This window comes from Heteronotia binoei, chromosome 7 (genome assembly GCF_032191835.1).
Source record: "Heteronotia binoei isolate CCM8104 ecotype False Entrance Well chromosome 7, APGP_CSIRO_Hbin_v1, whole genome shotgun sequence".
Lineage (NCBI taxonomy): Eukaryota > Metazoa > Chordata > Lepidosauria > Squamata > Gekkonidae > Heteronotia > Heteronotia binoei.
Window position 1 is genome coordinate 99,630,118 of NC_083229.1, and position 23,759 is coordinate 99,653,876.

General features: G+C 43.5%; 1 protein-coding gene across 3 annotated transcripts in view; it reads right to left on the reverse strand.

Annotated features, from left to right (window-relative positions):
• ZNF516 (zinc finger protein 516) overlaps nucleotides 1-23,759 on the reverse strand; it is a 146,044-nt gene that overhangs the window by 16,940 nt on the left and 105,345 nt on the right. For all 3 annotated transcript variants that reach the window (XM_060244085.1, XM_060244084.1, XM_060244086.1), the window contains exons 3-5: nucleotides 12,043-13,491; nucleotides 3,559-3,663; nucleotides 2,568-2,635 (exon numbers count right to left, since the gene is read on the reverse strand). In XM_060244085.1, the coding sequence (XP_060100068.1) occupies nucleotides 2,568-2,635; nucleotides 3,559-3,663; nucleotides 12,043-13,491 (1,622 nt within the window). The remainder of the gene's footprint in view (nucleotides 1-2,567; nucleotides 2,636-3,558; nucleotides 3,664-12,042; nucleotides 13,492-23,759) is intronic.

Sequence of the window (23,759 nt, forward strand, 5' to 3'; positions counted from 1 at the left end):
CAATTCCCTTGGTGTGGCTGGGGCATGCGTTATTTGGCCCAAGGAAGCTGTTTGAGAGACATCTCTATGGTACAACATGTGTACAGCACCTTCCTTCAATTACAGTATGTGTACAGGAAAACAGTTCCTTATTCCATATTCTTGTTATGTAATAGTGCTTAAACACCTGTTCTAATATGCTGAAGTCCTCAAGGTGCAACTCCTCTATATTATAAGAAGCTGCTATGTGTGTTCAATCTATCAAGGATGACTTGGGTTTGTATGATACCCTTCCAACTAGAAACTTAGAGCCAAACTAGACTCAACACTGAGCCAGTTTGATGTAGTGGTTAAGTGTGACCACTCTTATCTGGGAGAACTGGGTTTGATTCCCCACTCCTCCACTTGCACTTGCTGGCCTTGAGCCAGCCAGCTCTGGTAGAGGTTGTCCTTGAAAGGGCAGCTGCTGTGAGAGCCCTCTCAGCCCCACCCACCTCACAGGGTGTCTGTTGTGGGGGAGGAAGGTAAAGGAGATTGTGAGCCGCTCTGAGATTCAGAGTGGAGGGCGGGATATAAATCCAATATCATCATCATCTTCTTATGGCCACTAGGAGGATGCCAACACCATTTTAAAGTACCGTATTTTTTTGACCATAAGACGCACTTCCCCCCCCCCCAAAAAAAGTGGGGGGAAGTGTGTGCGTCTTATGGAGTGAAGGTACGTACTTTCCTCCGGCGGGAGGGCAATCCGCTGCCTCTGCCTCCGATCCCGGTGCTTCCCCCGCGCCTGCCTGGCTCCAGCTTCTTCCAGCAAGCGCTGGGATCGCTCCACGTGGCCCCACCGCAAACCCAGCGCTTCGCGAGCGCAGGCTGTGGAGTGGGCAGCGTGCTTCCTCCTTGCCTGCCTGCTGGCTCCAGCTCTGACGCTTACAGCAAGCGCCAGGATCGCTCTCTCCGCCATCCGATCCCAGCGCTTGCTTTAAGCATCAGAGCTGGAGCCAGGCAGACAGGCAAGAAGGAAGCACGCTGCCCTCTCCACAGCCGGCGCTCGCGAAGCGCTGGGTTTGCGGAGGGGGCTGGTGCTTCCTCCTTGCCTGCCTGCCTGGCTCCAGCTCTGATGCTTAAAGCAAGCGCTGGGATCGGAGGGTGGAGGGAGCAATCCTGGCGCTTGCTGTAAGCGTCAGAGCTGGAGCCAGCAGGCAGGCAAGGAGGAAGCACACTGCCCTCTCCACAGCCGGCACTTGCGAAGCACTGGGTCAGAGCTGGAGCCAGCAGGCAGGCAAGGAGGAAGCACGCTGCCCTCTCCACAGCCGGCGCTCGCGAAGCATTGGGTTTGCAGTGGGGCCACGTGGAGCGATCCCAGCGCTTGCTGGAAGAAGCTGGAGCCAGGCAGGCAGGCGCGGGGGAAGCGACGTGATCAGAGGCGGAGGCAGCGGATCGCCCCCCAGGAGGAAGGTGCGCCCTATCATCCGGAGCGCCTTATGGTGCGAAAAATACGGTAATTCAAAAATGCTATGAGGATCTGATCCTGACTAGGTCCACAGTGCTGCAGGCTGAAGCACTCTCCTCTTCCTCCCACCATGCCTTATCAGGTGCCAAAACAGCCGCATTCTCTCATGGCTATTTCAGCAGTTGTAAAGGCAACAGAGGGGCACAAAAGCACTGCATGGGCTCTATCAATATCATACCACAGGGCATTTTTAAAAGATTTTAACATGGTGGCAGTGTCCTCATGGCAGCAATTAGATGCTGTCACATCTTGTTTGGATCTTTATGGCACTAGATACTTACCCCATAGTCCAGTCCTAACCAGTCCACTGCTTACAACAAAGATTCATTTTTAGCCAAAGAAATTTTCTGACACCTCCCCCCCTTTTTCCTTGTTCTTCATTAACTTAAAATGGCATTTGAACCTGCTTGTACTAGATTGGGGTGGGGGTTGTGGGAAGGGGGGAAAATAAGTGGACTGGAACAGACATGAAATAATTAAAAGCTCCAAGGAAGGAAGAAACAGTAAGAAATACAATGTCCAGGACAGCTGGGAGCACCGGTGAACGTAAGGAAATTCAGAGAACAGCCAAGTGCTTGTCAAGAGAGGAAAACACTGTGCTGAAAACAGGAACACACACCACCACACAGAGTCCACAGAGATCGAAAGGTAAGCACCTTTCAAAGATAGGAAGTCCGCAACAGTGCAATAAGAATACTCTTCAGAAAAACACAGACTACAGATTAACTATACAGTTGCCGCACTGAAGAAACCAGAGAAGTGGGTAGATTTAGTGAGATCAGTATGTCAATTGTATATATTATGATGTGCAATTTACACATTACCTTCCCCTGACTCCTCCCCTCAATATAGCAGTAACATTTTTTTTTTACATGTTATCTAATAAATTTCCTCTCTTATGTAAAGGACTCCCATATATTTTTGGATCAAAAAACCCAAATACAGCATTATTACGGTTTATGCTCTAGCTACCTAAAGAGTCAGTGCTTTACTGATGAGTATCACTATGCAACTTTTTTTTTTTTTTTACCCAGCTACCACATTAAAAACCAAATACCCAATTAATTGTAAAACATACTTGTTTTGGGGCATCTGCGGAGGTGGTGTGAACTTCAGTACCTCGGAGTCCATTAGACTCAAATACCACTGTGGGAACAAGGGGGCTTGTTAACAGATGTACATTCAAGCTTGGTTAGTGTGCGTACATTATTTGAGTCCATTACAGATTAACCACCGGGATGGGGGGGGGGGGGGAGACAACACCAGCTCCTTGCCCATAGCTGGAAAATACCAATTTACCGTAACACTTACTGTAAGAGAGTGTGCTAATGGCAGCCTAAGGCCACTGCCCTTTTTAATTCAGACTTCAGTGCTGAAGAAAGCAATCACTGACAACATTAATTATCAGTGTATGTGTAAAGGGACCCTCTTTTTGAATTACTTACCATTTGGCCTCTGTCATTTTGCATCAGACTGCCTTATGTATGATGCCATTCACACTTTTTTTATATAAAGTGAACATTCTAGTCTTACTGTCTCATACAGTGCTACTGAGGTATCTTGACACATTGGTAGGTTTACTATGTTCTCCACAGTATATCATATTCCAGCTTAAATAAGGCTGAGGGAGAGACTGAAAAATCCAGTTTGAGGAGGATTTGGGGCTCATTTGAAATAAAGAAAAAGCCCTCTTTCAGTGCACTGTAAGGAGAAAGAAAAACAAAGCTTTACGTTTTGATCAAAAGGATTCTTTGATTTCAATTTGTGCTGGTGGCAATAGAATTCATTAGCATACTCATTCAAGAGTATTCTGCTCTCTAATTAAAATGTTTTTAAATCTGTGAAGTGGTTTGTCTCAATTGCAACACAACCATGTGCATGAGAAGTGGAGAGGAATCCAGTATATGAAACAAAAGGGGGAGAGGGGGATACTGATCCACATTTTAAAAATGCTAGTAAATGAGGTTTTAAAAAATCCTTTTAGGTAGCACCAGAGATTTAAAAATGTGTTAGTAGGGGCTTCCTCCCTCTCACCCCACCCCCCTCAGAGGATAGATAAGAAAAAGTACCTGTGTGAGACCTCATGTGGGTCCTGAGGTGGCTAGGCTGGGAAAATCCCTTTCCACACTCTACACAGACATAGTCTCCTTGTCGTGTTTGTGTCCTAAGCATCCCTGTGGTGGAGAGAAAGAGGAGGAGGGAGAAGAGAGCAGTAAGGAAAGTTGAGAAGTAAACATTATGCCAGAGGAAAACATCATTAGTATGTCTAATGTGTCATTATGTGAGGCTACCTTCAGGCCCTGGATGACAACTGTCAGCCTTCATCTAGGCACTGGCTGACAGGCCAGGCACACACAGGACTGCAAGAATGCATAAATTACATTGAATTAAAAAATGCTCCCCATGATGTGCCCGCACCAGGACTGGCATGTCAGGTGTGCGCTTTTCATAGCAGCTGGATCCACTTTTCAGCTATCACCCAGCTTTGTCAAACAGTACATCAGGCAAATCAAAGTGACTCCAGCGTGGCGGAGACAAGTCACATGGATAATAGGAAGTGAGTAGAACCAGAGCCCGACTGTCCCCCCCGGGCTGCAATACCTTAGAGACAAATGCAGAGTGAGTGGAGCCATCACAAACGGATCAAACCTTTAGCCCTGCCTTACCTGCCTGCCGGTGCAGTTTTGACCTCAGCCCTCAGAGGCACAGATGGAAGACATCTGTGAATCAAAGTGTCATTACGGACATTCTGAGCTAGTAGCAACACCGCAGTCTTCTGCCAGCCCTCGACAAACATGTTTTCTAGGCCATTAGCATTTGTGGAAAATGACTCAAACCTCTTCTTTTTTTCCAAAGGTCAGTTTACAGTATCTGACTTAAAGGGCTGGTCTTTGTCTTTTTACCACTGATCCAAAAGGACACATCTGACTTTTATTGGGTTATTTCTTTTCTCATAATATTTGACTATTTTCTTCAATATTCTGGTAAGACAGTCTGCTTAAGGGGGGGGGGGGGTTAATGTTTTTCATTTGCCATTCTAAAAGAAATCTCTGCTTTAAAAAATCCTCTAAGTGTTGTCAGTAAATATTCAAGCTTTGGAATTCATAAAAACTATTAGAAAAATTACCAATACAGAAGGATTTACCATCTTTGTAATTTGCTCTTAAAAAAAAGTGACTAAGTAAAAATACATCACCTTGGATACCTAAAAAGTAAAAAAAATTAAAACATTCAATTAAAAGATATCAAAAGAAGCAAATTTACCCTACACATGAGATTTCTTACTTGCAAACTCCAAGTACTGTCAAAATAAACAGCAACTGTCCCTATAACCTAACAAAATCTAGAAAACGTTTTAGAAGGGAAGATTCCTTCCATTTTAGAATGGAAGATCAACATACTTAATAATTACATCCCACCATAGCATGACCAGGCCTGTAGCTATGCAGGGGGGCTTTGAAGCCCCCCCCCAGACTTTCTACCAAGGCACCCCAATTCAGGCTCTGGAGAAGGCCCTTGAAGTGTGCCCCCCAGCTGGCTTTCACCCCCTGACCTAGAGCCAGACCCTTTCTTCTCTGCCGTAGACAAGTTGACTCTGGGCTGAATCCCCGTGGCAGCAGGGCCCCTGAGCTTCCCTCTTGGCAGTTGCTGCGGCAGGACTAACAGCAAGGAGCACACTGCAGTCAGTGGCAGTGCCTCCTGTTCCCCAAGTCTCACCCATACTTGGGGATTGGGAAAGGCAGTGGTGGCTTTTCAGGGTAGCCACAGTGGGAAAGGGCTGAGGTGCTGGTGTCGCTACTGCTGTTGCCTGCACTGCTTTATATGGAAAACAGTTGCCTTAGTTCATCAGTGGGGAAGAGACAGGCAAAGTGGAGGCTTCTGAAGGAGGAGGGGGTTTTCTCCAGTTCAACTGGGAGCACGCAAGTACTAAGAAGGGTGAACAGAGTGGCAGGCAGGGGGCCTTGCTCGCGTTGCCTCGTCATCACCAGCAAGTGGAAGTGCTGAAGTAGCCCATTGACAATGGAGGAAGGAAAGGTGAGGGAGCAAGTCAGAGGGGCTTACCACCTTCCCAAACCCAGCCCCACATCCTGACTCCCAGCAATTTTAACCAGCCTCTGTGATGTGCTCCAACAGCTCCCTCCCCCTGCCACACCTGGCTTCAGTCTCTTCGGGGACAGGGGGAGTCAGGAAAGAGCATCCCTACCCTGGAACCTGCCCAATGCTCACCCGCCTGCTCTGGGTAGCTGCCTTGTGTCCCCATGGGATGCAAGAATCTCACACTGCACCCTGCACCCTAAAAAAGGGCAAGGACCTCAGAAGAGCGGGACGGGATTGGATTCATGACATGTTTCCCCTCAAAAGCCACAGAGGACTCTTTCTACAAGGAACATGCAGAGACTGACTGGGGTGGGGCAGGGACGTGTTGTCTACGGGCAAATAACTGTGTCCTCCTGCTTGTCTCTGCCCTCCCCTCTGGTTGTATTCTCCAGATAATGTTTCTGTCTGCAGGGGGGTGGGGGTAGTCAAAGACTGGCCTGGTTTTGCTGTGGGAGTGCACTAAAGGTGAAGGAGCCAGGTGGAGATTCCAGCCTTTGAAAGCCCCACCCCACCCCCCTGATTTGCGTTCTCATTTGTATTATTATCTTTAAATCAACTTTAATTAAGTGCCCCCCCCCCAAGAAATTTAAAAGCCGCCTGATGTTTCAAATCTTGGCTATAGGCCTGAGCATGACAAAGATACAAAACCAAGGACAGGGTCATGCTGATAGATGTCTTAATTCTGAATGAGTTCCAATAAGTTCTAGGGTCCAAGCTTTAATCTTGGGACTATGTTCTAGTGGAGTGAACCCTATTCACTACTTCTGGCACTGAGTAGCCTTGCCATCAAGGACAGGGACCTCATTAAAGGAAGCAGTGTCCTTCATTCAGCTATTGAAATCAGTCAGAGATACACGGGCTAAGAATATTTGATCTTTTCCTTCCTTGAACAAAATAAAACTTAGTTTGTGGATTAATGTAGCCTAACACTCCTTCTTGGGACTAGCTCTACTGTATTTGGGGAAATCCTAGGCTGGGCCTATTTTGAAAGGCAAATCTGGCCCTGCCTCTTGCTCTGCCTTAGGCAATGGACTTAATGATGGATGGAAGTACAGGTTATTAGAGTAATGAGATTGGATAAAGGTTTAGGAGACTCCATTCCCTCACAGATTCACGGAGGGATCAGTGTCAACCAGCTATAGCCATTAAATGAAGTAAACCACTGAATACCAGTTCTAGGAGGCAACATCAGGGGAAGGTCTCCACCTCAGTGCCGTCTCTGATGATCCTCCATAGTAACGGGTTTTGGACTAGATGCATCACTGGTCTGATCCAGCAGGGCTATTATATTCATCCCTTGACATGATTTCCTTTCCATCACTATTAACATTTTCTCTGTGCATGAAACCTGCACATATCAAGCTATCACCACATCTGAAGTTCATAATCAAGAAGGACTCTGCATATTGCTGGCTTTATAGAAAAATGATTTACTAATCAACCCTAAGCAGTCAAAGACTACTTGCAATCTTTAGCAGCCTATGCACCATATTTAACTAAGCAGCCATGCTACCTCCCTCAGTCATGATCTTTCTTGACCTTTGGATTTTTTCAAAAGGAGTGTATCAAGTTATCTCTTAATAGAATATTTTAATGGCAAGTGTGGTATAATTTTAAATGACCTTAACACTTCTAAGAGGTGAATTTCTTCTTGTGAAGTCCAAATGCTACTATAAATACCTAACATAATCATTTGGTATACCTAACAATCATTTGGTATGTATCATTGGAATCTGAATTATCACTCATTAAAAGTCAGGTAGGATGCTTCCAGACAGACACTAAACCTCCTAGCCCATGGGCCACACTTGGCCTGCACGGGGCTTTAATCAGGCTCACTGCTCTTTTCTTCCCTCTCCTCCCCCTCCTGTCCTCCCCCTTTGAAGCTCCAAAGCTGCCAAAGTTCCCAGCTGCTTCTGCCTTGTCTTTGCCTGCTTCAGCAGGAAGCTCTTCTGGGCTTGCAAAGCTGCAAAGAAAATGTGGAATGGATTTCCATTAAGTCTCTGAGCCCAGACAGACTACCCTAGAAGTAGTTCATCTGGGCCCAGATACCTTAATGGAAAATTTATTCAGCATTTTCCTTGCAATTCTGTGTGAGCTGCAATGTATTTCTATGGAGTGAAGCTCAAATACTTTCACTTTCCAGCATTTGTATGGTCAACTGCAGCTGTTGCTTGCTGGAGGTGTCTCCTTGTCAGAACCTCACTGTATCATGATATAATGTGAAGACCAATGTCAGAGTGCTTTTAATAATCTCTGTTCCTCCATGAGGTAATTTTTTTAAATATTCAAAACACAATGTGATTTTAAAATGTGCATAGAGCAAAAAAAGCACATTGGTGGCTGCACTGGATTTGGCCAAGATTGTGAATATATATTTTGCCAAGACTTGTTTTTTAAAAGTTCATATTTGGGCATTCTAAGGATTTTATGCAGATCACAATATCATTTTTTTTTTAAAAAGTTATACCTCTCAAGATAAAATATTAGAATAATACAAATGACCATAAATATTAGTCACTTTTATTTACATAAATTTCAGTTTCTCATACAGAAGAATTCCGTGAAACCAGAAGGGGTAATTACCATGCTGCCAATGTCACATTTGATACTATGATAGCTGTAAATAACGCTAATAGCAAAATAGAAAAATAATCCCCAAAGAATAGGAGTGTTTTTTAAAAGAAATTCTTAAGCAAGCATCAAGCTAGTAAATGTGTGACATAATACAAATGCTAATAACTTGCACTGATATTGTGGCGGTACTTGTAGCAATGTCTCCCAGGGATTGGAAAATCACTGTTACTAGAAGGAAACAAAACTGTGCACTTGCCTCTTGAGAACATAAGTCCAATTTAAAATGTAAAAGCCAAAGCTCCAAATCTGCCTCAATTCCATTTCATGCTAAAGCATTCATAAGGGAATGCACTGTTGGGACCAATAAAGGTCTACTGTGATGGAGAAGTACACTGAATATTCAGAATTAGAGCATGAGTAATATTTCAAACACACATCCCCCAAGTTTCTCATGCTAGAAGTAAACTGGAAAATTCAATAAAAACAAAGCAAATCCTCACAAGGAAACTAAGATGATACAATCCTGGAAAATCCAAGCTAAAATTATTCTTAATTTATTTTAATTCACTATTCTATTGGATAGAATCTTTTAAATATAATTTGGCATCTACAAATGCTATGTTTTTTTTTTAATGTACAGTGACACAGCCCTGTAGCGCAGAGTGGTAAACTGCAGTATTGCAGTCCAAGCTCTGCTCACGACCTGAGTTTGATCCCAGTGGAAGCTGGGTTTGGTTAGCTGGCTCAAGGTTGACTCAGCCTTCCATCCTTCTGAGGTTGGTAAAATGAGTACCCAGCTTGCTGGGTGTAAAGTGTAGATGACTGGCCAAGGCAATGGCAACCCATCCTGTAAAAAGTCTGCCAAGAAAACATGATGCAATGTCACCCCAGAGTTGGAAACAACTGGTGCTGTACAGGGGACCACCTTTACTTTTTAAATTCCCGCTATCCTTTGCGTAGGAACAAATTTTCATTGATCTATAGCAGGGATATCCAAAACCTAGGAATCGACTAGCTCAGGGGTGTCAAATTCATTTGTTATGAGGGCCGGATCTGACATAAATGAAACCTTGCCAGGCCATGTTGGGCTGGGCCATGTGTGTACCTATTTAAGATTAGGGAGCAGAGATATAAACTTTTTAAAGGACACACACATGACTAAAGATAGGATTTTTTAAAAAATAAATAAATAATACATGCTTAAAACATTAGCACTTGTTGGGTCTTAAAGGTGCTTTCTTTGTATTTCTCCCATGGGATCTAGGGAAGCTCTGGCTCTTTCCCTCCCTCCCCAGGGGACCAGGAGGGGGAGGAGCCTCAACCAATGGAGAAAATAGAGGCTTTGCTCTGTAGTTCCTGTGTGATTGAGCAAGCCTTGCAAAGCAAGCTGAGATGCAGAAGGAAGCAAGAGAGAGGGAGAAGGAAGCAGATGACAGCCAGTCTCTCAGGGGCCTGGTAGGAGCCCTCCAGGGGCCTGATTTGGCCCCTGGGCCACATGTCTGACATTCCTGTGCTAGCTGTTTTTGGTGGCCGAAACAAGCTTTTGAGCCCAGATTCAAAAGCAGGTCTGCACCAGCTTATATGATGTCATCATCATACTTATCTGGGACTTGACTGTGACAAGGGCCCAACTTGCCCAGCAAATCTCTTCTACCTTGGAACTGGGAAGGGGCAATTTGAGCAAATCTAACTTACTCATAGTGCCTTCTCAAAGAATGTGATTTTTAATATTTCTGGCTTGCCTTTTCCACAAAGGATGCAAGGCAGGTTACATTCTCAACTAAAATGTATAATAAAGATACTGCAAAAATAAGGGAAAACATCTGTTATTATATAGGAGTTGCTGCACTATGGCTGCTTCCCACTTGGTATGTTTCGAGGTCTGCATGGTTATTGTATTTTTAAATTCTGTGTGGCTTTTGAATTCCCTCCCCCCTTTGATTTTGGTTACATCTTATGTTTGCAAGAGTGCAGCAGCCACTGCCTATCAGCAACAACCAACACCCCCCCCCTCTGTTTCTGCTCCTCTGCTGCTACAGCACTGCTTTCAATTGAATAGGTTATATCAGGGCTTTTTTTTGTAGCAGGAACTCCTTTGCATATTAAGTCACACACCCCTGCTGTAGCCAATCCTCCAAGAGCTTACAGGACTCTTAGTACAAGGTCTACTGTAAACTTCAGGAGGACTGGCTACATAAACCCTGGATTATGATAAAAATAGCTCAGATTACTGATGTGCATGAGCTAGCTTTTTTTTGTTTTGTGCCTTGCAACATTCAAAATAACAGCAAAATAATGTTACAGGTAGCAAGTTCATGGATAAAGTAGCCCACCCAATGGAATTGCTAAGTTTCTAAGATCAAAATTTCAATTCCCTTTCTAAGCATGGGGGAAGGGGTGCTGTGAACTAGGATTTATTTTTATTTATTGTTAATGCTAATGCTAGTAATAATATCAGTTAATACTACATACTAGTTTCCTCCTAAGGGAAGTTTGCTGCATCCTTGCTTGCTTTGTGTTGTATGCTGAAAATGGTCCTTTCTGCAAGGGTCTTTGGTATTGCTGTTCAATTGGGAAGAACCATGGCTTTGTGGCAATATGTGCTCCAGATGCAGAATAGCCCCAGTTCAATCCCTGGCATCTCCCGTTAAAAGGACCAAAAAATGGGCAACATGAGCAACCTCTGGCTGAGACCTCGGAGAGCTACTGGCCGTCATAGTAGACAATACTGACCTTGACCAAAGGTCTGACTCAGTATAAAGCAGTTTTATGGGTTCATGTAATGGGGTGGTTGTTGTACTATTTAATGATGTTATTTTTTTAATTATAATGACTTCCTATAACATTACTGAGAAACAAATAAGAGAACTTAATATGTTACAGTTTTGTTTTCCTGTATTATTATCTTAACTTGCTATAACCCACCCTGAGGGTCCATTTTTGTATAGAAAAACAGGATATTGCTAGATGGGTGACAGCATGTGAGCAGTTATTAATGTAAATCCTGACACAAAGCATGTTTAGTCCATTTGAACTCTAGGGGGCACTGCAGTGTGTCTGTTCTTCAGAGCTGACTGAATGCTTCTTTTGTTTTCCCCGCCTCTTCTACGCTTTCTCTCCGCTATGGGCAGCCTACAGTTAACACTTTTTGTGCACCTGGTATTGCAGCAAAGTTGACAGAATGCAAGTCTGCGTGTTTGGAACTGGTTTCTTTTCACCAGTTCTGCAAACATGTATAAGACATGTAAAGAAAATTAAAATTATTTTCCTTTCCATGGAAGTTCATATATAAAAGAAATTTTCACATAATATTACATACATCACAGCCTCAAAAGATGTATTTTTTACACAGAAAACAAGGGGGGGCTTTTTTCCCCTGGCTGCAATATGAAAGCAGAGTTGCTAACTCTCGCTTGGGAAATACCTGAAGATTTTGGGATAGACCCTGCCTGGGGAGGACAAGATGTGGGGAGGGGAGGGACCACTGTGTGCCATAATGCCATACAACAGCCATTTTTTCCCCAGGGGAACTGATCTTTATTATCTGGAGATCAGTTCTAATCCCAGGAAATCTCTAGATGCCATTTAGATGTCGTTAAACCTCTTAGAGAGTGCTTCTTCAGGTTTACAGAAAAGTTCAAAGGCAGGGGGGGGACTCATTGTGCAGCTTTGGTGATTAGAACAGTGCCACCAACTTTATTATGAGAACAACAAAGCAGAACATTAATCTAATCCAGCACCTCATCAGAAATATAACATCACAGAAGGTAAACTGTGTGGGTTACCATTATTAACCACAGGCCAAGGAACTCAAAATTCCAGCAGTTAAAGGAAACAACTACCCACAAAACAATGTGAAGTGAGTTCTAGATCCTTACCAGCATGGTCCACTGCAGAGCTATTGGCACCCCATGTTTGGTAGAGAGAAGCAAGGTCCTTTGGAATGTAGGTCTTAAAGATGTTTAAAATGTCCAGCCGCTTTTCGTGTCCTTCCGATGGTGGCTCCTGTTTGATGGAATGCACCACTGGTGGTGGTCCTGCCATAAGGGGCTGAGGCTGCATCAGAGGACTGGCTCTGGATCCTGCTGTGCAATTTACCAAGGTCCTCATCTCATTCTCTCTTCTAGGAACAGGTTCCTGCTGAGGCACTGGCGGGTCTTCTTGAGTGACATATGGCTCAGTCTTACATGGAGGGTGGAATTGAGGTGAAGAGACAAATTTGGCCTTTCCTGGGTCTGAAGTGCAATGCTTATTTAAAGGGGGAAACCCAGCACTTACTTGGGGAACTGTATATTTCTCTGCTTGCTTACTGTCAGAGGGCTGTGAGTTGGGTCTAGATACAATTGTCTGGGAAGGTGTTGAACTTCTGCTAAAACTCCCTGTTTGCATCAATTTGGAATTCACTTCATATTTCACTTTCATTTGGGATGGCTGGGCTGCTGTGCTATACTTTTCATGGGTGTGATTCAATTTTGACTGCCTGTACCCATCAGTGCTGGATGATCGTGTACCACAGTTACCAATGGAGGGTACATCTTTAGGCTTAGCAGTTACACCATTTCCAGAAGAATTGCTTTTGGTTCCTGATAACCCACATGGTAGCTGAGTACGTGTAAATCTAGCTATGGGCAAAGGCTGGCATTCTTTACCACCAAGAACAGGAGGGGGACCAGTGCGACCATTTCTCACCAGAAAAACCAAGTTGTTTTTTATACTCCTGAATCCATTTTGCAGAACCCAAGGAGGAGCCACAGAATTACAACTGACCTTGTGCCAAATTCTTTTATGCATCCACAAGACTTCTGGGTAATAGGTTTTATGACTGCAGTAAGGACACGGATGGATAATCAAACCAGTTTGCAAGGTTGAGGTAAAACTCGTATTGCATGAATCAGCTCTAGTTGATTTCTCACTTAGATCTAATGGAATCTTCTCTTGCACATCTTTACTAAGCAATGAGTGCTCGTGCATATCTGGAGAGTTCTCTTTAGACTGCTTAGTCTGAATTTCCAGTGGGGACTGCAAATCTAATCTCACATCTGAATTTAGCTGGCCCATACTGGAAGTAAAGTCAACAGTCCTACTGGAGCAAGGGAGATCTTGGTTATACTGAAATATTGACTTCTCTGGGTCTGGGAAAATTTTGTGATCCGTGTATTTTGGAAACAGTTCTTCAATCTTATTTTCTGGGATAGATGCCACAGTTGTCAACTCTGGTTTAGATTCACTGGCATAAATTTCTCGTGTGTGGTTTCTTCCATTCTTAAGATGTAGTGCTGACACAGATGCATTTTCTTCAGATAAACTGCGGAGGTATGGTTTTTTACCTAAAGAGTACAAATAAACAAAATTACTATGAAAACAAACACCAACAACATCTGAATCCATATGCTAAATAAAAGAGAAAGTGTTTTTAGTACAGTATAGACAACCTAGTCCTTAAATCGTATATTTCAGGACATGTACCATGGAAGAAATTATGATGCAATACTGGCACCTCTTCTTTCCCACAAACACCTCTTCCACAAAAGTATCCTGTCTTCTACTCTGTGCTCAAGAAACTGCTCCTCACCATGCTGAAAAATAACAGGAAAGCCTTATGTTCAAGGTCACAGTGAGCATTGGTGAACAGATGGTAAACGAGTTTGTTCCAACAGAGAGGATGTATGTACATATGTATATACATATGTATGTATTACTGTAGCTTTCTATCCCACCCTTCCCAAAAATGGGCTCATCCAATAATATAAATAGGTAGTTAAACTTAGAAATGGCAAGCCAAGGTTCTTATAATGATGGAAAGTGCAATTAAGTCAGCTACTTGTGGTGACCCTGTGGGGTTTTCAAGGCAAGAGGTGTTCAGAGCTGGTTTGCCAGTGCTTGCCTCTGCATCCCAACTTTTGTATTCCCCCGAGGTCCCCATCCAAATAGTAGCCAGGGCTGACCCTACTTAGCTTCTGAGATCTGATAAAATCGGTCTATCCAGGGCTATCCAGGTCAGGCCCCAGATTCTTATACACTGTTCTTATTTTCTGTTTGAATTTGAATTTTATATATTCTCTGTGGAATTTTCATTGGATACACATGGCCTAAAATGGCATGAGAAAAGTATTGTGCGGACAACCGGCAAACAACTTCTCCAACTATAGCCACACCTTTTGGAAATTGGTGCAAAACGTACTTTCTGCTAGCACACTACATTCTTCATGATCACATAAGTAAGACAATGAATATAGAGAAAACACCAGGCAAAACATCCTCAGAAAGTTAAGGTTATATCTGTTTGACCACTTCCCATTGTGGTGGGAAGCATAGCAATAGCTATGAAATCAAATGGACTATTGCAAACAGGAGCCACCATTCTTTGGATGAAAAATTATTTATTTTTAATAAAGCGTATACCCCACGTTTCTGCCCTCACTATGGCTCACAGGCTCACTGTGATAAGTTTCCAAGTGTACTTTATGTGATAACATTATGAACTACTACCATCATGGAAAGGGCCTGTTGTAAATAATGGAAGATAAATGCAGAGCCACTCAATAATTCTAAATGAACTTCTACTCTTTCAACATTTCCATTACATGTCCCTTAAAAAAGAAAGTTATAAACTCAAACATAAAAACAACAGACTTAACATGAAACTGAGATGTAATAGCAAAGTTCAGGTATAACATACCATAGTGTGTAGTTAATGACCCAACCTGAAGAATTCTTTGCCCTTGCCTTATACAGAGCTCAAAAATAAAACATTTCTGTTTTCTTGAGAAAACAAAAGGCTGTCATGTTGTTGGAACCATAAGCTATGATATGTTCTCTTCTCACTCTACACCAGGATCACAAAACAGGGTTTCATTCTGGTTTGAAAACCTGGCTGTGAAGAAAGACACCAAACTATAGTTTAGGATTTGGATATAACACCATCTCCTCATAGCTTTCCACAAATGCATTAGCTATTGACTGTCTATTTGTGAAAGGAAGAGGGAGTATTCAAGCCCAAATATTCACATTAACAAGCCCAAATATTGCGGCTCCCATCCAGAGGCAGGCTGCACAGCCTTGCGTCTGGGGGCTGTTTTGCCTCCTCACAAGGAGGAGGAGCGAGCAGGGCATCATCAGAGGTGGGGGCAGAGCAGGCACGCCCTAGAGGCGGCCTCCGCTCCCTCCTCTCATTCTTTGCCTCATGCTCAGGGAACGCAGAGCGCAGTTTGTGCGCTCTTTCCCTGCACGAGGTCTGTTGCCAGTCACCGCAACCTTTTGGGCTGCAGCTGTCGGCGCGTCGGACTTTGCAGCAGCTGCTTGTAGCGAGCCGCAGTGGTCTTCAGAAGGAGTCTTATCGCATCAGGAGCATCTTCGGGAGCGTCTTTGATGCAGCAGTTTGTCGCTGGCCGCGGTGTTTTAGCACAGCCGACATTTTTGAGCTTCCCCTTTTTGTTTTAGGGTATCTTGCAGTGCCTCTCCCTTTTTGAGGGTGCTGTTTGCCCCCCCCTTTTCCCCTCTGTAAAGCAGCTGAGGAACCAACTCCCCACCCCCACCCCCCATTTATATAATCTTCTGGGGGAGTGCATGGTTACTTCACAGTGTGTGGGGCTGTTCTTCCAGACAGTGCAGTTTGGAAGGAGGCCTTACCTAATTGTGGGTTTAATTGGGTAGCCATTTTAGGAGCTGTTCGATTCTTCCTCCCTGTTGCTAGGCAGAAGAGTGGCCATTTTGTGGATAGCTCGGGGCAGCAATTTCAGGACAGCCTTTTTTATTCTTCCTCCCTGTTGCTGGGGAGAAAAGCGGCCATTTTGTGGATTGCTTGGGGCAGCCATTTTATTGGGATTCTTCCTCCCTGTTGTCGGGGAAAAGAGTGGCCATTTTGTGGATAGCTTGGGGCAGCCATTTCGAGGATAGCTTTAACGTTCATCACCTGCCTCCGGTAGTGTGGGGGCCCCATCAGTGAGAGCAATAGATAGGCTTGTCATTGTTACTGGGCACATTATCATGCCTAAGGGACAGGGCAAATCTAAAGGCAAGTGCCCTGCACTGAGACCACAGCGGCCTGTTCCTAAGCGGTCAGCACCTTTGCCTTCATCGTCTGATGAGGAGGATGGCACTTTAGAGCAGTCTGTGTTAGCCAGAATAGCCACTTTGGAGGGGTCGAGTAGTAGGAAGTTGGTCGTATTGGGTGTAACAGGCCTGACTTTCAAGGCAGACAAGTGGGCTGCTAAGAAGCGTTTCCAGGAGGAAATCCTTAATCGTTTGTATTCCCTTGAAAGCGGGTCTTCTATGGACAAAATGAAGGGTGTGCCGCCTCTTCCAGCGGAGGTGCCCGATGCGGATGCTTCACAGAGTTTGCAGTTGGGTAGGGGTGAGTTTGCACAACACACTACCACAGCTTGGCCTTGGGGCCATGGGGGCAGTCGGCCACCTTCGGGCCGGTTGCCAATAGCCAGCCTGCAGCTTGAACAATTCCCAGCCTTGGGCTTGGGGCTTTAACCTGGCTAACCCTTGGGGTCAATGGGGAGGCCTGCCCAGCCAGTTCCTGGGAGCATCCATGACACCCTATGGTGGCTGGGGTGTTTCTTATCCTTGGGGTCCATCATACTCTGCTGTGCCAGCTAAGGCTTTACCTTTTGGTGATCTGGCCTTACCTCTTGGGGATCACTTATTGCCGGCCACCAAGGATAAGATACTGAAAGGGGAATTTGTGGACCTATTCTCTTTGCTCTATAGGGAGCTGGAGAAAAAGGATAAAGAAGATTTGGATTATAGGGAAAAGGTGAAAATCAAGAAGCAGAAAGTTGACAGGACATGGGCGAACTGGGTGCCCGGGGTTCATTATTTACGTCGGAATTATTGCCAGGTCATAACCATGGAGGGCAACGTCCCGTTTTCAGTATTTCGACATCATTTACAAAAGCTATACTAGCCTTACCGGCCCAGCCTGGCTTCAATATGATGAGAAGTTCCGAATGTGGGCAGCTTTGAACCCAGCCCTTCAATGGGATCAGATTCAGCCACAGCTGTGGCTGCAGGTTATGTCTCCAGCATGACCTAACCTGGGTGATAGGTCAGACAGTGGACATGTTGTTCAGCACCCAGCCACTGTTTCTGGTGCTCGCAGCAGTGCGGGGCAGGTGGTTCAACCCCGCCTGCTTTGTTGGGAGTTTGGGTCCCAGGAGGTGTGTGGTAAAAAGAACTGCCCATACAAACATGAGTGCCCTCTTTGCGGGGGGGGGGGGGGTGTCTCATTCTTTCATGAATTGTTCCAGGGGTAGATTCAGGCAGGGACAGTGCAAGCAGAGCCCGGATGGTGCAGATAAGCCATTTGGTAAAGGGTCCCAGTCCAATAAGGACGACAGTGCTTGAGGCATGGCTCCGGGATTACCCAAGGGATGAAGATTGGCTTTATTTGTTAAATGGTTTTAAGTTTGGGTTTAGAATTCCTTTTCAGGGCCCCAGAAAGCCGTTTATGGCCAATAATTTGAAGTCGGTTGTAGGGATGGAGCACACAGTTCATCAGAAGATTGGGAAGGAATTAGCCGAGGGTAGGGTGATTGGCCCATTTTCCGCACACCCTGTGAGTACCTTAAGGGTCTCCCCGTTGAGCCTGGTGCCTAAAAAGGCCCCAAGTGAGTTCAGATTGATTCATCATTTATCTTACCCCCATTGGGAATCGGTGAATGACGCCATACCAGAAAATTTGTGTACTGTGCGGTACACATTTTTTGACCAAGCGGTGCAGATGGTAAAGCATTGTGGGGTAGGGGCTGAGTTGGCAAAGTGCGACATAAAGTCCGCCTTTTGCCTCCTATCAGTTCACCCTTTGGATTTTGAATTTTTGGGTTTTCATTTTGAAGAGTGGTTTTATATGGATAGGGCCCTGCCCATGTGGTGCTCTGTTTCATGTGCGGTCTTTGAGCGCTTTAGCTCCTTTTTAGAATGGGCGGTGTGCCACTGGGCTCATTTGAGCAATGTGGTGCATTATCTAGATGACTTTCTGTTTGTGGGACCCTTAGGCTCCAGCCAGTGCGCCCATTTGATGGAGGCCACTCGAATACGAGCCATGTATTTTGGCTATACCTAGGGGCAGGGTGGCTCACCCGTCATGCGGCAGGGGAGGGGTATTTTGTCCCCTGGCCCTGCCATGCTGCCTGTTATGTTACAGCCCTTGTGTTAATGTAATAACAAAGAAAGTGGCCCTTCCGTCTCTTCCTTCCGTCTGGGAGGGCAATCACATAACAAGCCCAAATATTTACACAACAAATATAGGTTGTTGTTACATTTGAACCATACCAATGTCTTAGACATGCATCTAATGTGAGTTGTAGTATAAACTGTTGATTCAAAAATAGAATGTCCATAGTTTCCTGATATAATCTAAAAGCACATTTCATTCTGAATTCTGGTGGTTTCAATGTGACAAACTCAAGACATCCAGTTTTATTTTCACATACTAATGCATTTATATTGACCTATTAGGCAAGTTTCTGTCTGTATCTTCAGTATATCTATATGCCAGCAGTTTTATAGATCTAAAATATTGAATTAAAATTTGTTTTGCTTTGTCCCATCCCATGTAATTCTTCCACTAGTACTGAAAAATGTCAGATAATATAATTAAGTGGTATATGGACAACAGTTTATACACAGAGTCAACAGCTGGATATTAAATCACAGGCTTCAGATAACTTTATGTAAACATTTGTCTTCAAACCTTAATATTTTTTCTCCCACAGCCAATGCCACTGGTGTTTGCCTCTCAGTAGCCATGATGTGAACTAGTTTGCTGTTTGCTTACTGTAACTTTGGTACCACAAGCATTAGTCCACAGCTATCAAGTTTGGTCTGGTTTATGTTGAATTTCAACAACAGCAAAACCTCATCTTCAATTTAATCTGGTTTCAGTTTAGTTCAGGCAAAAAAAGAGCCTTGGTTTTAGTTCTGAGCAATCAGCTTAAAATGATGTATACATCTGCTGTCTAGCAGAGCTGAATACCTGCTCTAATAAATTCATTTTCTTCTCAACTTTTTAGTGGGACAAGTCCTTTGTATTTAAAATATATTTTGTTTTACAAAAAGTTAAAACTTCCCAAAAGCACATGCCCAGCACTACAAGTTACATCTATATTTTGAGTCAAAAGAGATGCATGGAATTATGTAATCTGACACTGCACATCTGCATTATTTTCAAAGCACATTAGCCACAGTTTAATATTTGGGCTGCTCAGACGAATCCTATAGACATGACATTTAATGTGCTGGTGTTCCTTTGCTTAAATGTTTATCAATAATTAAAAGAAAGCAATAAATTGTTCCAAATACATTTTAATACAGCCAAAGAAAGCAAAATCTTACACTCAGTATAATTTACATGACAGGAGGAAACAATAGGCTTTCTCCATGTCTTCATATATTCTTTTAATTTTTTTTTCTTTGACAAACTTTCTTTGACAGACAGCACCAAACTCCAAACAGTCTGTTGCAAACAATGAAAAATTTTGTGGCACTTTGAAGATGAATAAACAATGGACCATTCAACTGATAAACATACCTAGAACTAGCTTCTGATCCAATGCTATCACCATAGTTTCTAAGTGAGACTGTGTCTGGATCCAAGACCACCAGTCATACTGTTAAGGTCTCATTCATGTGCTCATCTTCTGTGAAATATGCTGTTATGTGCATTGTTTCATTCACATGAGCAAAATTCTACTATGTCTACCTGGAGAATTAATGGATGCAACCCAGATGCAATAAAACTGGAAAGGGCCCAGAAACTACTGAGTGAACAATTAACTTTCCTGAATATTCAGTAAGAGATGTGAAGTAACCAAGAACAAATCATGTTTCAGGGAAAAGTAATCCAAGGGCTGGAGCCACAGGAAAACCCCAGGAACAGTGTTGACAGAGCAGATCTTCCCTTGTCTCTCTGTCCTCAAGTAACCTGCCATTTGTTTCAAAACTCTTCTCTGAAGGTCAGGAGTACCTAAGAAGTAAAATGTGCCACAGGGTGTGTGAGGGACTGGTCAGGGTCAGCTTGGAAGGGTGACCACTATAAATTTTTCCCCAGTCACCTTCCCTCAGTCCCTCAGGCACACACAGAGAAATCCTTTCAGACCTCTAAAAATAGGCACCAGATGGTTTTAAATTCAAAAACCAAAGAAATATTTATTGGATTACAAAAGGCAAGGGAGAGGGATAAAATAATATTGATTAGATCTGATCAATAACAACTGATCAGTTGGCAGGTAAATAGTAATAATCAATTACTAAACACAGAGATTTGTCAGGCTGATGTAAAATTAAATATATAACCCTGGCAGAAGATTTTTTAAACTACCAAACAGGCAGGCTTTAGAATTCTACAGAACTCTATGACAGACAGGCAGTGCCTACTGGGCACAAGGAATGTGTTGCAGTTCAGATAATATAGCCCTATGCTCTGGCTACTCAAATAATAAAAATAACAAACCAACAGTCATTCTTTTCCACACAGAGAGAGAACTCCTGACTGGTGCCAGATGAATTCTCCCTCACAGACATTCCACACTAGCATCCAGGAGTCACTGAGAGCTAATATCAACCCCTCACTCCTGCTGTGTCTCAGCCCCAGCTAGTTTTCTGGTCTGTATTTTGGAAACCCTGCTAATCACCAGAATCCAGTCCTCCCTTCTGAGTCTTTGTGTGATATCAGTTTGTATAAGGAAACTACCTTGATGTTCTGGCAGAACTCCCACAGAGAGTTTCTTCTCACAGAAGTTGCCTGGTTTTGCCCCCTTCTAACTTTAAACTCTCTCTCAGACAGAAGCTCATCCCAGCTCTGTCTACACAAGGAACTCAACCCCTCTGGCTGTTCTCCGTTCCTTGTCCAATTGCTTCCACAAGTGACCAGCCTAAGCACCAGTCTTCAAACTCCAGAATTTCACTGAAGACTTTAAAACTAAACTCAAAACTCTGAGGCATTCCCTGCCATTTTGCTACATTTTAGTGGCCATGGCTGCGTCTCAGTCAATCGCCGTAAGGCTGTTCCCAGCTTCTCAGGCTAAGTTCCTGAGTCTATCACAGGGTGGGACAGGAAGTTCATACATAATGGGAATCAAGTAAAATCACCTTTTCCCCAGCTCCTAGTCATGGCTTTTGTCAGTAGAATAGACAAAAAAATGGCAATTTACCCTAGTTCCCTATCACTGCAGTAAACTCTGATCCTGCAGTACATTTAGTTTAGTTTATTAAATTTATACCCCACCCTCCCCACCAAGGCAGGCTCAGGGTTGCTTACAACATTAGTCATAATAACAATAAAAGACTAATGCATTGGTACCTCATAATAATAAAATCAATTAAGTAATAAAAACAATTTAAAACAGTTAGTGCTAATAACATTTTGGTGCTATTCAGTTACGATCGTCAGTATTTCCTGGATTCCTCCTGCTGATATAGGTCTCAAAGGTCAGCTAAAAGCAAGCTGGAAGAGTGTGGTCTTACAGGCCTTGCGGAACTGGGCGAGGTCCCGCAAGGCCCTAATCTCTTCCGGCAACTGGTTCCACCAGTGGGGGGGCTGCTACTGAGAAGGCGCGATCCCTGGTAGTCATCAGTCTCACCTCTTCGGTCCGGGGATCACTAAAAGATGTTGAGATCCTCATCTTAGTACCCTCTGGAGAACATGTGGGGACAGACAGTCCCTCGGGTAGACAAGTCCTCAGCCATAAAGGGCTTTAATGGTAATAACCAGAACCTTGTAGCAAATCCGGTATACTATTGGCAGCCAATGCAGTTCTTGCAGCGCCGGCTGTATGTGCTCCCACCTGGGCAGCCCCAATAACAGCCTGGCCGCCACGTTCTGCACTAGCTGTAGTTTCCGGGTTCATGACAAGGGCAGTCCCATGTAGAGGGCATTTCAGTAGTCCAATCTCGAGGTGACTGTTGCATGGATCACCGTTACCAGGTCACTTCAGTAAAGGAACGGAGCCAATTGTTTCACCCGCCTAAGATGAAAAAAAGCAGATTTCGCAATTGCTTCTATCTAGGCCTCCATTGTCACTATTGAGAATAGTGGCCTCCAATAGTTCCCATAGGGTATAATGGAGTAAAAAAATTTCAGTTTTTCCGAATATTCCCCAAATCTGAATACCATACTGGTATTAAGATTCGGGAATATTAGAAAATACTGATATACCTAAACCTGAAAAATACTGGGGGTTCTTTTTGCACACTCCTAGCATAATCTGAAGTGGAAACTCAAATACTTTGGCCACCAAATGAGAAGGGAGCACTCACTGGAGAAGACCCTGATGCTGGGAAAGATGGAAGGCAAAAGAAGGAAGAGACGGCAAAAGATGAGATGGCTGGACAGTGTTACTGATGTAACTAACATGAATTTGAGCGGACATCCTCCAGATGGTGGAAGACAGGAGGGCCTGGATGACTTGGTCCATGAGGTCACAAAGAGGCGGACTTGACTGTGCGACTGAACAACAACAAAGCGTAATCCTGAACACAGTATAATCCTTCTAAAACAGCTGAAGCCAAAGGGTTTTAGAAGGATGTAACTCTTCTTAGGTCTACACAGTTTTGCTCTTGCAGGATTTCCTAGCTGTGAGACAAGTGTTTCTGTTTTGTATTATATGGTTTTTAGTTATTATTACATTTTATTGCTAGACCTCTGGCTCTTTGGATTGGTGATGCTGCCTCAAGGTTCTGTATTTTACTGTGGAAGCTGAGAAATTGAAGAGTTAATACAGATGGCCTTTTTGTGGCAGCATGGCATTAAAAAGGATTTTAATGCATCCAGAAAACCTGGTTAATGTTACACTGAGCTTTGTATTTTAAAATATAAAACCATATACGAACTATTGTAAAAATGTCAATTCAGCTAGTTTTTAATTTTTTGTTCATTTGTTTTCTATGGTTTTATTATACCTAAATACGCATGTATAGAATTCTAGCTGGTTTTCCTTAGATAGTTGTCTCATTTTTTTTAATATAAACTCTGACAAATGTAATTAGAAATCATGATTTTGAGTTATTAGAAGTTAAGTATTTAGGAAAGTGGGATAGTGTGTGCAAAAATAGTATTTTAATAAAAAGAAATACTTCTGTGTTAGGAAAATGTTTTAAGGATAATTGTGCTTTCTTTTTTTCTGTCATGCCATTTTTATATTCCTAAACAGCAAATGTTGTCTAATCACCATCCCAATTACTAAACAACTAATGTTCCAGCTTTCAAAATTTAAGCTTTACTTTTCACAGAGACACAGAATTAGGGAGGACCTGGAGGAAAAGATGAATGAAATGCCTGGGAAATTCACAGTTCGTAACATCTTTTTATTCGTAATCTCTTTAGCATTGTCTGCTTAGGAGAAACAGAAGCTACTAGACTTTTACAAATAACAATAGACTCTTTGTGAATAACAAGAATAGACAATCAGCAGATCAACTCAATACAACATGTCGAATCTTGGCCTGCACATGTATGCCCCTTTGTCCCCAAATGCTGACTGGATGGGGTTGCATTGCAAGAAGTTACCGTACTTTATGAAGAGGCCCCCCACCCCAGAAAAAAAGTTTTCAGGTAAATGAGATTTGCATGTGTTTAATATAAAACACT